Source organism: Plasmodium fragile, assembly GCF_000956335.1.
Source record: "Plasmodium fragile strain nilgiri unplaced genomic scaffold supercont1.62, whole genome shotgun sequence".
In the NCBI taxonomy this organism is placed as follows: domain Eukaryota; phylum Apicomplexa; class Aconoidasida; order Haemosporida; family Plasmodiidae; genus Plasmodium; species Plasmodium fragile.
Genome location: NW_012192642.1, coordinates 134486 through 150917, shown reverse-complemented (window position 1 = coordinate 150917; position 16432 = coordinate 134486). Strand labels below are relative to the sequence as shown.

Genomic DNA, 16432 nt, shown 5'->3' with positions numbered 1-16432 from the left:
AAAAAAAAAAATGTTGCTGATTTTTTTTTCAATGCAGACATGTATATCAATATAAAGAATGACAAAGTAAGAAATGTTAGCCCTTCCCATTTCGCCATTGAAAATGTCGATAAGTGCTTCCTGTTTGAGAAGGAGTACTTGGACGGGTTTTTCCCTGAGGGGCTTGCTGGGGAGTTGCCCAAGGACATTTTGATGCACGATGGGGGGTGCAGCGATAGGGAGAGCGGCACGCAAGCCAAAGGAAAGGAAGCCGTCCCGGATGGTGATCACCAAAATGATAACCTCGACATGTTTCTGCGCGAACTGGAAAAGAATGACGTTGTGCCAGATCAACGCTTGATAAAGAATGCGCAAAATTTGAAGGGTGTAGGACTGCTGTTCAGAAAATTAGCGTACGAAATTGTAGATGAGTTGAAACATTTTGAAGAGAATTACAAAATGTGCAAACGGAGGGATTCATACAAGCTGGATAGCTATTTTGCGCAAAGAGGAGAATGCACTAGTTACTACGATGGTGGTGATGCGAATGGAGACTCAAATGACGAAGTGAACGAAAAGAGAAACAACTCCAGGAGCAACTACAATGGGATGTCCTACAAAAGTAGAAGCTTCCTAATAGACGGAAAGAGAGGAACAGGAAAGAGCTGCATTCTAAACACCATAGTCCTCTGGGCCAAGTTAAATCAATGGTTTGTTATCTTCGTCCCTGATATAAAAAAATACAAATTTGATATTAACACCATTGTTCGAAGTAATACAAATTTGTATATTCAGCCAGAACTGAGTAGACAATTTCTGGAAGACTTAGTAAAAACAAATGAATCATTTTTAAAAAAATTAAAAGTTGATAAAGGAATTCTCGAAATTACCTGTCTAGATGGAACACATTTATTGTACAACAAAAAAATTTATGATGAGATTATCAGAAAAACAATCGATGCGGAAGTAGCAAATGATGAACAAAATTTTAATGCCTTAAATGAAAGGGAAAAAAATATGTACAAGCAAAAATTGTACAAATTTTACTATGACAATGTGAAAATACCAAACCTACTGGATAAATTTTCAGTACCCCCTAATTTATTAGAATTAGCACACATTGGGATTAATAATGTATCATATGCCAACCTTTGTGTCTATGCATTGTTTGAACATTTGAAAAAACAAACTGAATTCCCAATTCTTATAGCTGTCGATCAATTCAATTTCAACCTCAGTGTCTCAGAATATCTGTCCATTAATTTTGAAAATACAAAATATAATGGGTACATTCCTACATACTATTTTACTATTCCTAAATTGCTACTCAAGTGGGACGCCAATAAATATAAAAGGTGCGTCAAAATTGTTTCCACCTGTTGGGACAGAGAAAATAGAAGAGATTTCAGGCCAGAACTTTTGGGCATACACAAAAGGGATGTTAAAACAGCTCGTAATTTCACCCTGCGCGAGTTTAAGAATTACGTTGCCCATTTGTACAACCAGAACGTCATATATAATTTCGATGTGAATAAGTTGGAATACTTCTACATGCTGACTGGTAAGGTCATTCTGTCTGCATATGGAATTCTCGCATTTTGTGCATATAACGGGGGGCATGCTTCGGACAAGCGCTTGGTACTGTAAATTTTTTTTTTTTTTTTTTTTTTAGGAGGAAATGGCTTTCAGGCAAGAAAGCTCTTAACCACGTTATACTGACCCGCCCCGCAGTGCTTTTTGCATAAGAAAAACAGTGACTTGTTATCGAAAATGAAGAAACCCCCCCTCACTTTTCTGTTCCGCCCAATTTTCTGCACCCCATGAATGATTCCTAAAAGCTATTTTGTACAGATACAATAATAGTCGACAGTTTTTTTTTTTTTTTTTTTAATGCGCCTTCGAAGCGCACCTACCTCTGAAATTTTTTATTTGTGTCTACATTGCAGCGCACCTCTTTTGTGTAGCCTTTGTGGCATACCTTGTATTAAACGCCCCACTTTGTCACAATTTTTCTTTTCTTTCCTTTTCTTTGTCTAACTATCCCAAGTACTACCAGTCATAGCGCAAAGGCAACACACACATTATGCGTAAAGAAATTATTTTACAAAGCGTTGCTTTTTACCGCATAATAGCTAGGGTTACATTAAAACAAAAAATTAGAGAAAATATATGATGAGTTCGATGAGTGTACCAGAAAGATGCAAAACCACATATGTACATATAAAAATATAGCCATATGCACATTCGCAAGTTTGCACATGGGCCCCATTTTTGTGTACACAAAATTTTAGGGCCCCACAAAATGAAACAAAAATACAATTAAGGCATTTAACACCCCTGGATGATATATATATCAACCATGCAGACCATATCTGTGTAGAGGTCTCCACACGGGGAAGAGTAGAAAAAAAAAAGACACATTAGCATATACACCGTGGCAATTTCAAAAAATGCCCATTCTTTCAGGCACCCCCACTCCAACGAGGTGCATAACACTTATAGGGATAAAAACAGGCAGGCGACATAGCTACAATCACAAATAAAAAAAAAATTTTAATTAAAAAAATGAGAACAAATTGGATGAGGAAAAAAATAATCAGTTTTGCTTAAATTCAAATGGGGGGAGAAGAAAAAAAAAAAAAAAATGTAAAAAACGGGGAGCAAAAAAAATACGATTACCTAAAAATGGATTGTCAAACGCTACAACACCACCCCTAGTAGTATTCATAACTCTCCTGCAGAAACCTATGCTTCAGGAGCTCGGCGGGGGTCGGCCTCAGCGCGGGGTCGATCTGCAGTATGCTATACAAGAAGTCGAAAAACAACTCATTCCTTATAAGTCTGTACAGAGGGAGGCATCTCTTAACGTACTTAATAGACTCAAAACTAGAAGCATTTTCTGGCCAAGCCAATCTAAGACCATCCCTATTTATATATTTGGCCCCATTAGTTCTAACGGCATCGCATATCATTTTTTTGGGGATTGGCTGAACGATAGCTTCCATCATAGCTAAGTGTTCTAAATGCTCATGGGTTCTGAACAAAAGATCTCCTGTGTACATTTCAGCCAACACGCAACCAAAACTCCACATATCACTTGAGACATCCCATCCCAAATTTAGAATAACTTCCGGAGCACGATACTGCCTTGTGTTGATAATAGACCCATGGTATCCATCCTTAAAAGTGGCACAACCAAAATCGATTAATTTGATGCCCGTAGATTTGGTTCTATAAATCTGAACCCGTTTTCCATCTGTAGGTCTTCTAACACTCACTAAGGTTTTCTCAAAATATGGGTCATCTAGCAAAATATTTTCTGGTTTCAAATCGGTGTGCGTTAAAGATATTTTGTGGAGGTAATTTAATGCCTTCAACATTTCAATGCAGTAAAGCTTGATGTCTTCCAAATGAAATCCGTTGTAGTTATTCTTGGTGATAATTTCGTACAGAGATGGACCCAGGGGTTCGAATACCAGACACATGTGATCGTAGTACATAAACCGTCCATGATATTTGACAATATTATTATTATTAAAATCATCATTTTGAATTTTCTTCAAAATATCTGCTTCTATCTTTGCGGATTTGGTATACTTTTTAATATTTCGTACTACCTTCACCGCGTAATACTTTTTTGTGTCCATATGCTGACAGAGAAGAACTCGTCCGAAGGTTCCCTCCCCCATTTTTCGTATCACCACGTAACAGTTGTTTAGGAGCATTCCCTTTTTCCAACTAAAATGTACAATTTCGTCATCTGAGTCGCAGTTTTCTTTTTTCTTCTTTTTTTTCTTCCTATTGTTATTATCTTCCATATCTGAAATTTTTGTTCTGTTTCTTTTGTGGTTGTATTTTTTTCTAGAAGATACATCATCCGTTGATTCATCGGAGGGGGTATACTTGTACGATTCACTACTGTACCTATCGGCATGGTGTTTTTTTTTATTTTCATGTGAAGAGTAGCTACTACCTCTTCGTGACAAAGCACTTGAGCCTGTTTCTTCATTGCTGCTAGTGCTATCTCTTCTTCGTCTTCTTCGTTGCGCGCTCCTTCGCTTACTCCTTCTCCTGCTCCGACGTCCACTCCTCGTACCGCTATAACTGTTGGGAGCCTTTTTCCTTTTCCTTTCCCCTCTAGTATACTTACGGAGGGACTGCTGTGAGCCTTTTTCCTTATCAATGCACGCAGCTTGGTTCCTCCTATTCCCCATACTTTCGCCCCTCACATACGATTTACCTGTACCATCATCTCGCGTCGTATCTGTATGTTTTAACTTGAATGATTTATTCGATTTTTCATCCTTGTCCTTATAGCTGCATGCTCCCACTTCGGTAGCTGCACTCGTGGCGCTGCTTGCACTTGGTCCCCCTCCGAAACTACCTGTCTCCTTCTGATGCCCAGCAGTCGCTTTACACTTCCCATTTCGGTAGGAACCTTTCCTTTTATTATTCATCCTGTCTGGGTGACCATTATAGCTTTTAGAATTTGTTCTAAAGCTATTTTTATTACCATAATACATTTTTTTCTTCTTCAACATAGAGCCATCGTTAAATAAGTAATATTCATTATTGTAAAAGATATTTCCGTGTCCAAAGTGGGTGTCGTAGTTTCTTCTCTTATCACTATTATACAATTTCTTTTTGTACGAATAGTATTTTCTTTTTCTGGTCGAGTTATATCCTTCTGCATAATTATTTTGATAATCTTCGTGGTGGTACTTGGATTCTAGATACACCTTATGGTGTCTTTGTTCATGGTCACTTATCTGCCTCATCGACGAGTAGCTTCGTTTCTTCCCATTTTTATACACCCTCATCATATTATCGTCCACATCATAGTTTTTAAATTTCTTAAGGAGCTTTCCTTTCCGGCTGGAGTTGCTGCTTCTGTTGGAGCTCCTGATTCTTTTCCCCTTTAGCAGCTTGAAGCCGCTATTGTACACGTGGTTGTGCGAGTCGTGGTACCCGTTGTGGTACAAATCCTTGTGAAAATTTTTATATGAATTCTTGTACGAATTTCTGTACGAATTCCTGTATGCGCTGTTGTGCAGGTTGTCCTGCCGATTGCGGTAGTAGTAATTATTGTTCCTTCGATGGTCATTAAAATACCTGCCGCTGGGGCTATCTCTTTGCACATTTCCAAAATCCATATACTTGCCTTTTATATCTCTTATATAACTCTTGTAATAATTATATTCTCCATATTTACTGTTGTATTTTTCACTATCGTCCTTGTAGTTCTCTTGGATCATTCTGGCTTTTTTTTTTTTTTTTTACTTAAAAGAAAGGGGAAAAAAAAACAAAAAAGCCATCAGAACAGATTTTTTTTTTTTTTTCTAAATTATTTCCCTGGGCGTATTGCTTCTTTGTGGCAATTGAGGATATACATGTGTATGATTATATGCACATACATACGTATAATACTGGTGACTTTCCATTTATCCCGCGCTTTTGGGACTAGGACACAGTTTACATGAGAACGGGCGGAACATATATATATGTATTATAATACAAATACTGTCGCCCATGTGCATTGCATACAATACAATGCGTTGATGCTCTGCCTCCTGACGTTAACAGTCTCGTACCTTATATGTACGGAGCAACGCCAGGCGAGCGACAGCAAAGTACTTGACAACGCAATGTCCTTTGCTCATAATATACATATGCTACATGGACAACGCTAATTCCACATACATTCACATGACTAGACTTCGTTTCTTCAATGCGATATAAACCAGGACGGGGAAGAGCCTGCCAGTTTTTTTAAACACCAAGGAGTTTTCTGAACTGGGCAAAAGTGCTATGTATGGACTGGACCTGGGATAACAATGTCGCAACAAAATGGAGAAGAAAATAGCTAAAGGTGGAAGAAGTACTGGCGAAAAAATGGCAAAAAGGAAAGGCAAAGAAATGGCGAAATTGTGAGGGAAAGCAATGTCGAAAAACGTAAATGCCAAATGAAGGAAAAGCAAAACGCAACAAAATTGCATTCCTACTCCTACGTTCACAACGCTAATACATATTTTCACATTTTTATATTTGTTTATATTTTGGGGGGAATTCTAAGAAGGCTGATTCAAAATGAAGAAGTCACTACATAGGCACAACACTGTGAAGAAATTAAAAAAAAAAATTAAAAAATGAAAATAACAATCTCGTAATAATGAAACATGCCTTTTCTCTAACAATGTTATTTTGTAAAATATGTATATAGAAACAGAGACAATTTTTTTGGCACAAAATTAATTCATTCCTGGGATCATCATTCCATGGATGTACAAAACTGGCAGCGCAGAACTGCATTATATATATATTATAACATTAAATACTTGTGTCATCCGTGTACACCTTTCCTCATTTTTCCATGCTTCATATGCATATAGAAATATAGATGGCCAAAGTTTATTAACAATTTTGCCGCCTACTTGAGAAAAAAGTATGTTGAAAAAACAGAAACAGAAAGCGCAGTGCGCTTCACATGCCATTCCGCCGCTTCTTCATAGTGTAATTTACGACAGGGTTAATTTTCAGTTCGCATGTCAAATATTGCGTGCGTCGGGGAACAGTTTTTACCTTTTGCTTTTTTATTTTTTTTATTTTGTTATGCTTTGCAACTTTTCGCAATTCCTATTATTCTTTTTTTTTTTTTCTAATGTTTCCCCTGTCCACGCCGCTCAACACTTTGAAAGATGCATAAATTGCGGAAAACAAATGCGAGTAAGAAAAACAAACAAATGTTGAAATGGTTGAAAAACGCGGCTGCTTTTTCTTAACCCCACATGAGTCGTTTTTTCATACGCTAATTATAAATTTGTATATATAAAAAATATACAGCTGAAAAACTCTTTCCCATTTGATGCTTTATGCGTACTTCAATTTTATGTGATAGTAGTGGAATGAATTCAAAAGCTATTTTCTTCTTCCTTGTAAACAAGTATAACTATATTTTAACAAAGAAAAAAAAAAAAAGAATGATGCGAAAACTTCCATGAAGCGGAAATAATCACGTCATTTCTATTGTGGCCCCTTTTGTGAAACTCACAGGGTAACGCAAGTGCGTTAATTTTACACGTTTACTGGTAAACTTCCCACTTCCTCCTGTTACGTTGTACACATGTACTGTACATGCATATGTGAGGTGCATATATTAATTACACAGAGAAGAGAAGCCATTAATTGTATGTAATATATTTGTCACCTTAGCAACTCTGTGTAACCTCGCGAATTCACAACATTTGTGTGTTTTTTTTGCGCAAGGATAATGCTCCACTGCGACGTTCTCTTCCACATAATGGTAGAGCAGCTTTAAGCCAGGTTTGCAAATTACAAGGAATGCTCTCCCTGCTTTGGATGATCAGACAAAAAGGGGAACATTTTCTCACATGCAAAATTATCACGCGTGTAGTGATTTTTAAGAAATGCGCTGGAGACGATACGGATTTAGAAAACGAGAATTTGCAACAAACTCTTAGTGCTTTGGTCACTTATTAATGCATTACACGTCTTACATTCATCATAGCCTATTTGCACCCCTTTTTTAAACGCCTCTAAAGGCCGAAAAATACTTACAAAAAAAAAATGTGCATGTATAACTCCAACATTTGTCATAGCCTCTAACATTTTGTTACCTATCTTAAGTGAGACAAATTTAAAATGGGAAGTTCATTCAGACGAAATTAATTAAATCATTTGTCTTGCATGTCTCCGAAATTTTTTCAAAAAGCAAAGTACCCAAATTACGAAAGCACGCAACAGTAACCAAATTGGACGTTCCTATATTTCAAAGAGTGCAAATTTGGGTAGGCCCCGGAATTCACCATTTCTGCAATATTCCCCATTTTTTCAAAAATTAATTCGAATGGACCAAAAAAAAAATGACAACTCCACAGGGTGCAAGAAAGACGGTACACTAGCAATAAAAAAAGATGACCATGTAGAAATTCTTAAAAATTTAAACTCGACCATTAAAGAGTTTCAAAAAAATTTTGAACTACTAAACAAGAATTATTCCGTAAAAGATTTGGAACGTGTGTTAAACCCTGTACAGTACGCTGAATACAATTCGTTTCTTGCCTACTCCATTTGCTCTATTTTTCATTCCTATTTGAAAATATCCGGCGACTTTCTCAGTAACCATCCCATTAAAAATGAATTAAAAAAGGTACAATTATTGATGAAAGAAATAAAGGAAAAGAACCAAGAAAATAATGAAGATAAAAGATATCTCACAATTAATAAGGAAGCCTCCAAAAGGATAATTGATTCGTGCATTTCGTACAATAAAGATTTAAAAAAAAGAAAACATTTTAAATGAACACAACTCTGAACTGTCTTCCCCTTTTTTAAAATCAAGGGGACAGTTTTCACCTGCACCGCGCACATATTTTTGCGTGCCACTTATTGGGGGAAAAAAAAGAAAAAAATAGTTAGCGGTTCAACGAGGCAAATGCGCAATTGGCTATTAACAGTTAGCAAAAAGAGCGAACGCCTTACGAATAATTTTTTTTATTTTGTGCAGAGCTGGTGGCTGTCCATTTTTCAAAGGCTATTTGTGTCGCACGCTCGGCAATGTGGCTACAGTCGTTCGTTCGTTCTTTCGTTATTTTTCACTCATGTGGAAATATTTTTAATGTCGTAAATTTTCAAACAATTGTGGGGCACTTTCGTGTGCTCCTTTGTTTGCTTCGTTGTTTGTTTTTTTGTTTTCCTTTTTCGTTTCCTTTTTACTTCCCTTTTTTTTTTTGTATTTCCGTACATTTTAAGAAGACACCTATTTGAGAATGTCATTTTGAGAAAACAAATATTTGTCCGTTTATGCAAATTCGAACCTTGCTCACTTTGACAACGTACGCTTTCCATTCGAATTATTTAGCCGCATGTGGCATTATGTGTAAAACACATGCCTGCATCGCTATGCTGATTAAGAATTAACAAAAGCGCAGTTATATAAACGAACCGAATTTTACAAAATTGTCCATATGCTGAACAACGGTGGGCTAAACAAAAAAGCTACACACAAAAGTATTTTTCCACCCCCGCAGGGTTAATAAAGTAACATGCTAACGTATTTAAGCGTATCCACATTTTTGCGCAATAGTCCTTTTCTTGTCAATTTTGCATATATCAAAATTAAAAAAAAACAAAAAACAAAGGTGTTTAGGGCACAGCACGGCCTTAACAACGTAGGGAATGCAGCACGTCTTCTTAGTGTTTGCCGGCAAAATATGAACTGACACGCAGTCACAAAAAATAGGCCACCGATGATACGTACTGTTCAATTGTTTTACGAATTCACCTGAACGGGTCATACAAATATGTAACTCTTTTATGTGTGTGAAATGAAAATGCGCGCATATGTGTGGCACTGAAGCTGCGTTGTGTACGAATATATATTATGGGGGGGATTATTGTTTAATATTTTCTTCTTTTTAACACTTTAATCAAAAGTGATGACACATGCGTTAAATTGCTATATAAGCAATAAAGAACGCAAAAACATCTTTGCGGAAAAGGGGAAGGTTAAAATATTCAAAAAAAAAAAAAAAAAAAAAAAAAATGCTGCCAAAATCGCACTTTTAGCGCAAAAATGATATAGCAGTTTTGTGTCAAGAAACGCATGTGAACTGTTTGGCATTTATTAATTATGGTACAAATTATGAGGCAAATAAATGCAGTGAATAACCTCCCTGTCGCAAAAACGGCCAAAAAAGGGGGAAAAATAATGCTGATATAAATTTTGGCCAATTGCTGCTGCAACGAGCCATAAAATTGGTTATTTTATATTACTCATTTGTAAAACTAACAAATAAAAACATATGAACGACAATATATACGTGATTGTTTTTTTTTTTAAGTGCGTCTCCATGCACGTATAATAAAAGGCCCCCTTTTTTTTTGCTGACAGCTTGTGCCCTGATTGTCGTTGCAATTATTCAATAATTTTGTGTGGCAAAAATATAAAGCTATTTCGTGCCTTCGTAAAAATTTGTTTTCAATTTTTTTTTTTTTTTAATTAATTTATTTTTTTTTTTCTTTTCCTTAACGCTCGTTCATCCACGCAATTTATTATATAAATTCCAAAAAAACATTTTTTTGATCACATAATCGCATATGAACGCATAAAATGGAATATAACAAAACAAATATATGAAACGAAAACCTTTTGTTTATTTCTTTTGGCCCCACGATTTCCAAATGTAATTTTATATATATGCTGCAAGTGGTATTATATTCATTATGTAAATTTCATGTATAACAATTTTAAGTATTCAATATATCTACATGCCTGGCAGGCGCACTCTCCGCTTCATCCCATCATATTCATTTTTTTCGCAAGTTGTACGTACATACGTTAAACGCAAAAAATAAGAAAACATGAATATAAATTTTCTTTAAATCGAGTGAACTGCAACTTGCCAGGGCGTACAGAGAGGTGTACTGCGCCAAAAATTTTAAGAAATATGTAAACGTGCAAAATGACAGGATTCAACATTTAAAAAATAAATTTCCTTTTGATTTTGCACTTAGCCTGTTTTTTTTTTTTTTTTTTTTGTGAATGACTGTAATAAAGTAAATTAGTACAATATAATAGTATGTATGCCTTCTTGCAATGCAGGTAACGCATAAAAACACAAAAAAAATGTACATTACATTGTCATCGAAAGCAGGCAAATGACATTTGAACGCCAAATTCAATTACTGAATCTCTCAATAGCTAACACATATGTAAAACAAAAAGGTTCACGTTAGAAGAACACCTTAAATATGTGATATAAGCCCAATTGAATTTGTTTATGTTATGTTATTTATTTTTTTTTTTTTTGCTTATGTTTTCATTTTTTTTTCCATAACGTAATAAGGCTACGGATGCTTTGCGTTTTAAATAAAATACCTTTATCTGAAGCGTCAAACTAACATTTGCTTAGCCAACGCTAAAGGTTTAAATTGGCGTTTAAATTTAAAGTTGAATTTGAATTGCCAGCTTGTTTTATTACTCTGTAAATGTTTTGTTTTTTTCCCCCCATTTAATGTGTAAAGCATAATCAACATGCTGTATATCTGAAAAGAAGCATACCAATTAAGCATATTCCAGTATAGCGAATCAGCACACACACATATGTATTATGTATATATATACATTTGTATGTATGTACATATACCTATACACACATTCGTGCCTGCACATTTGTATATATATACCCCGTCACTTTGCCGATTTTTATACGCAAAGAGCGCTGCTATTTCATTATTACATGTAGTGGAAACACTCGGTTGGAACGATGCCCCTTGCCCCCTCCTGGCACATCCTTTAATGTGTAGGTTCATATTTGTATACGCATCGCACGTTTGTGGAATAGCAAAAGGAAAATGATTTGAAATAACAACAGAAAAGGAGAGGCGCTCTTCTTCGCATTCGCCACATAGAATAGAAGTCCTTACATATACCATTCATACATGCTCATACACGCATAGGTCCAAGCATAATTGTACGTGCATGAATGAGCATATGTGTATGTATATGTACACACATGCGAGTAATAAAAATGACACATGAGATAACCAAACAATTTGCAGGAAAACTTCCAATATTACACATATCTCTATTTCTTATCACAAAATTTTCCTTTTTCTAATCACCCTAGTGCATATTTACGTGTATATGTAACCATACACGTACTATATACACACACACACGCCCATTACATTTAAATATATACCAGAAGCGATAAGAAAATATTTCAGAAATATTTTTTGCGCGTATAGCTAAGAATAATACAACAACAGTATTTCTTCCAGTACAACGTTCCAAATTCCTCCATAGAAAATTAGCCTTCGTCCATTTGTTAACAAAATAAATAAAAAAAAAAAAAAAAAAAAAAAAAAAAAAAAAAAACAGGGAAACGGAAAAGCCTTGGTAAAGGGATAAAAAGAAGGTTCATTTCGTTACACGCATTTTCAAATGACGTGTCTTTCTTTTTACACCTTTTCTTTTTCTTTTCTGTAAAGTTTCGACTAAATGACCGATGTACAAATACAAAATCAAACTAGTTTGAATACTAGTAAAAAAGAGTTTGAGAGTAGATATGATGAAAGGGGGCTTAGAATTTTATGCGTAAAAAACATATCAAAAGAGACAAAGGAAAGTGAACTGTTGGACTTATTCAAAAAATTTGGTTCTATCGAAAGTATAAATCTTAAAGTGAACACAAGTATCGGACCCTATGCCATATATGCCCACGTTCTGTTTAGCACTCCCGAGGAGGCTAAAAGATGTCTAAAGCAAATGAACGGGAAGTTTTTAAGTAATCCTTCATGCGCATAAGTTTTCTCCTGTGAGGTGCATGTGAATGTGACGATGGATGTGACGATGGATGTGACGATGGATGTGACGGTGGATGTGCCAGTGGATGTGACAGTGGATGTGACAGTGGATGTGACTATTGGGGAACTTCGTCTTTTTCACCGTTTCTGCCTTTTTCTTGTCTTCATTTATTCTTTTTTTGCGTTTCCGCTTGGTCGTTTCATTCGCCATAGCACCCATTTGGGGCCATCTGTGCTATAGCGGCCAAGAGCGCAACTTCATCCGTACTGTCACATCCATCCAGTTATTCAAATAATCACCCTCTGCATTCCGCTGTGTCCCGCAGCATTTGTCTCACGTTTTGTTACATCTACAATGCGCACTGCAAAAAAAAAAAAAACATTCCTTATTAAATCGAGGGCTAGGCATACATATTACTCCACTTTTTTTTTTTTTCCTAATGTGTGTATTTCTGTAGATGGAAGAGCTTTGCGCATTTACTTCAAAAAGTACAACAATAAAGTAGGTGACGATAACGATAAGCACGAAAGTGGCATTGTTTATAACTACCCATACCAGGACAGCAACAACAACAGTGGAAACAATAATGGTGGTATGAACACCAATGCAAATATGACTAACCCTGCGAACGGCAGCAACAAGTTCAACCGAAAAAATAATCGAAACAACCAGTTCCACAACAACAGATACCAAAACAATAACAAGCGCATGGCTAGAAATGTAATTTTGTGTGACAATTTAAGGAGTGGTGCTCTAATTATACATATTTTGCACACCGCTGCGACCATGTTGTTACAATATATATATATATATATTTTTTCTTTTTTTGTCACCGCAGGATGGCATCCTAAATGACGGTAGCGTTAACCCGTACGACTCGGAGGCGACCGGTTTTAGGGAACACGAGGTAGGATTTTCACACACGATTAATAATTTTACCATTGTGCACATTCTTTATGTTACTTATTTTTACCTATGCTCATTTTGTCTTCTTCTCTTCCTCCCCCTCCTATAGCATGTAAATAAGAGATTACGCACAGGTGGAAACAACACCATGGAGAATGTCAATTTTGGCAGCGCGAACAGTTTGACAGGCCTGCCCAATATAAACGGCAGCAAAAATGTAGAGATGAACAAGTTGATAAATACGTATGAAGAGAATAAAATGCTAAATAAACCAATCGGAGATGCAAGAAATAGGCAAGGGGATGAAATGTTACAATCTGTAATTAAGGATGGCATGAATAATAAATCCTTCAGGATAAAATTATATTTGTGTGACCATTTGAGGAAGTGTGCCCAGCACGTATTTAACAGACCCGCCGTAGACATCGGCGTGGCAAGTAATTCAATAAACAACATGCATAGTAGCAGTGTGGTTAGTAATGAATTCAAGGGGAATATCCATGTAAACGCAAGTGCCACCAACCCTGGTGCACCACTGAACCACTCCGAAAAGAATAACCTGTTAACCGGTGGGATGGCGAATTCCGCAACGTTGAAAGAACTTAACAATCACCACATGATGAATAATGGCATAGCAAACAAGGAAGGGCAAGTTCATGGAAATGACAAAGCCTTAACCACCTTACATAGCGGTGGATATAGTACCCCCAATATGGGATTGAATAATCCCACTACCAATGTGAAGTACGCCCTGTGGAAAGGAACCCTCGAAATGAAGAATAAAGGAAATCTCGGTATCATCGGACATGCTCTAAACGGGGATGTACAAAAATTTCTGAACAACAATATTTCCAGCATAGTAATAAGTCACAGAAAAAAAATGAAAACACTTCCCAAAATAGAAGCCACGTATTATTTCCAAATACAAAATAAAGAAGAAGAAAATATTTTGGATGCTTATAGAAATTATTTTAATAGTAAGGATAGAGTGGGGTTGTCTTCCACAAGTGACGACTGGCATATGTTTCTTATCTTCCCAGGATGTCCCATTTTTAAAGAGTTCTACAACTCTGTTGGAGGTATTAACATTTTTGGTGATGGAAACAACTCAAATAATTTCAATAATATCTTCTTGGGGGTTGTCTGTTATAATCCACAAATTTCTGATAATAAAAATGGTGTAGGAATCTTGGGGGCGAAACCTCATGATGGTGTGGCTCCTCAAGATCATAGCACAGCTGCCAATTTTAATCAACAACCATCTCCCATGACAAATGTCAACCAAACCCATGTGAACAGGAACTTTCAAAATTTGAATAATCATCACCAGAACAAGTTTACCAGCCCAGTTACAACGGTGGGTGCTGCAGGCAGAGGCATGAACAATAACATGAACGGAAACAATCACAGTAGTAGTGGCCTTTATGGTGATTTTTCTAAGAAGGGGGGCGGTGGTGGCCCAAGCAACGCAGTCAGTAATAATTGCCCTCTTCACAGTAACAAGCATGGTGGCTTCCCCCATGCGAACAAGCCCGATGCAACCACAGCAGCGACAACGCAAGTCCTGCCATCCAGCAGTAATCCCAATGCACAAAAAGGGGTCATGGCACCCCAGAATAATTCTACCACCCAGGTGAACAACGAGAATGACGCCTCCAATGAGTTAAGCGAATCAACTCTAAAGGAAGAAAACAACAATGAAGTCCCAAATTGGCTCAATCAGTTTAGTTCATTAGCAGCCTATCTTGTCAAAAAATAGGATTTAAAAAAAAAAAAAAAATGTTCCATCTCCCTTTATCATTTTAACCTCCCAGGATTTTTTTTTTTTTTTGTTACGTTTTTGTTTTGTTTGTCATGCCCCTGGTGGATTTTATCTCCTTTTATCATTAATGTGTGGAAAGAACAGAAAAAGCGATTCATCTTTGAATTATTTTTACGTGTGGCGTAGCAGATAAGGGAAGGGAAGGCCGTGAGGGTGGGATATATAATAATTCCCAGAGCAGACATTTAAAAACCAGCTTGAAAGTGCTCTCCCCATCGCTCCCAATGCGTCAGTGCCCCTACCCTTAAATCCGTAAGCATTACGTGAAGAAGTAACCACTACAGTTCGGAGGATCTCAAATTAGCCAATGAATAAGCGGAATAAACGGAAGATGAAGAAAAAGAAGATAATGCCCAGGAATGCATAGACGCGCGCCCCTATAAAATACGTAGGGTGTGTGCTTATTTTTACAGACAAAATAACCATTTGCCTATGGGTGAGGGGAAATTAATAACGACCCCATGGAGGCCTGCACATGTTACGTACACACGTGCGTACATAAATATTCGTGTGCTCATTCGTCATCAGAATCGTTATGACTAACTGCGAAAAGCAAACCGAAATTGTCTCGTGTTTTGTTCGAACGCATTTGTCATCTGATGAGTGTGTGCACCTCTTTTTTTTTTTTTTTTTTTTTTTTTTTTGTCTTTAAAAAAAAAAGAAATAAACTTTTATTATTAAACAAAATTAAAATGTTTTAATTCTTTCCAATTTTCAAAATGTGAACCAAAGGGGGAACACACTTAAAAAATGGAAACACTAAGGGGAAGAGGCTTTTTGTTGTTTTTTTACGTGCCACACGGCACCGGCTGTTGATAATTGTCCTTTTTCCGTGTGTCACTTCACATATGTATGATCGTTCTCGTGATGGTATACCACAGCAGATTTTTCCAAATGGGTGGCAACATATTATAGTCCCCCTGAAAAAGTAAGAAATGGAACATTTGATCAATATTCTTTTTGAGTACGTTGGGAAAACAACGCCTACATCGGGGGGGAGAGGAACTGACAAGCACTTATTGTCGTACGCGTGTGTAACTACCGGTTCATAGCGAAAATTGTGTATCCGCTGGGGAAATCTCCATTCTGCGAAGCAACCCCACTTGTTCTCCAACCACTGTGTTGGAACAAAAAAATATTCATATGAGCTTCATTTCAGTTTAATTTTTAAAAAAAATATAAAAATATAAAAAATAAAAAAAACTTCTTAAAAATACGGTTGTTTCACATTTGGACAGAGACTTGCACACATGCATGCGCACACGTACACATACGCTCATGCAGGCACATTGGCAAATACACACAACATACACATGTACAAATGCATATACATATACACAAATAAATATACATATACATGTACAAAAAAAAAAAAAAAAAAAAAAAAAAAAAAAAAA

At 36.4% G+C, this 16432-nt stretch overlaps 4 protein-coding genes across 4 annotated transcripts; 3 read left to right on the top strand and 1 right to left on the bottom strand.

The window, feature by feature from the left end:
- Positions 1-39: 39 nt before the first annotated feature.
- AK88_04432 (uncharacterized protein) lies at positions 40-1698 on the top strand (the record flags this gene model as incomplete). Its single annotated transcript, XM_012482042.1, has 2 exons — positions 40-1540; positions 1652-1698. The coding sequence occupies 2 exons, from the start codon at positions 40-42 to the stop codon at positions 1696-1698; spliced, it is 1548 nt and encodes a 515-aa protein (XP_012337465.1).
- A 995-nt stretch (positions 1699-2693) lies between these two features.
- AK88_04431 (CMGC/CLK protein kinase) lies at positions 2694-5234 on the bottom strand (the record flags this gene model as incomplete). Its single annotated transcript, XM_012482041.1, has 1 exon — positions 2694-5234. The coding sequence occupies one exon, from the start codon at positions 5232-5234 to the stop codon at positions 2694-2696; it is 2541 nt and encodes an 846-aa protein (XP_012337464.1).
- A 2609-nt stretch (positions 5235-7843) lies between these two features.
- Positions 7844-8299, top strand: AK88_04430 (uncharacterized protein; the record flags this gene model as incomplete). The annotated part of the gene is made up of 1 exon (XM_012482040.1): positions 7844-8299. One exon carries the CDS (start codon positions 7844-7846, stop codon positions 8297-8299), a length of 456 nt encoding a protein of 151 aa, XP_012337463.1.
- Positions 8300-12001: 3702 nt separating this feature from the next.
- AK88_04429 (uncharacterized protein) lies at positions 12002-14972 on the top strand (the record flags this gene model as incomplete). The annotated part of the gene is made up of 4 exons (XM_012482039.1): positions 12002-12287; positions 12765-13027; positions 13146-13214; positions 13323-14972. 4 exons carry the CDS (start codon positions 12002-12004, stop codon positions 14970-14972), a joined length of 2268 nt encoding a protein of 755 aa, XP_012337462.1.
- Between the last annotated feature and the right edge of the window lie 1460 nt (positions 14973-16432).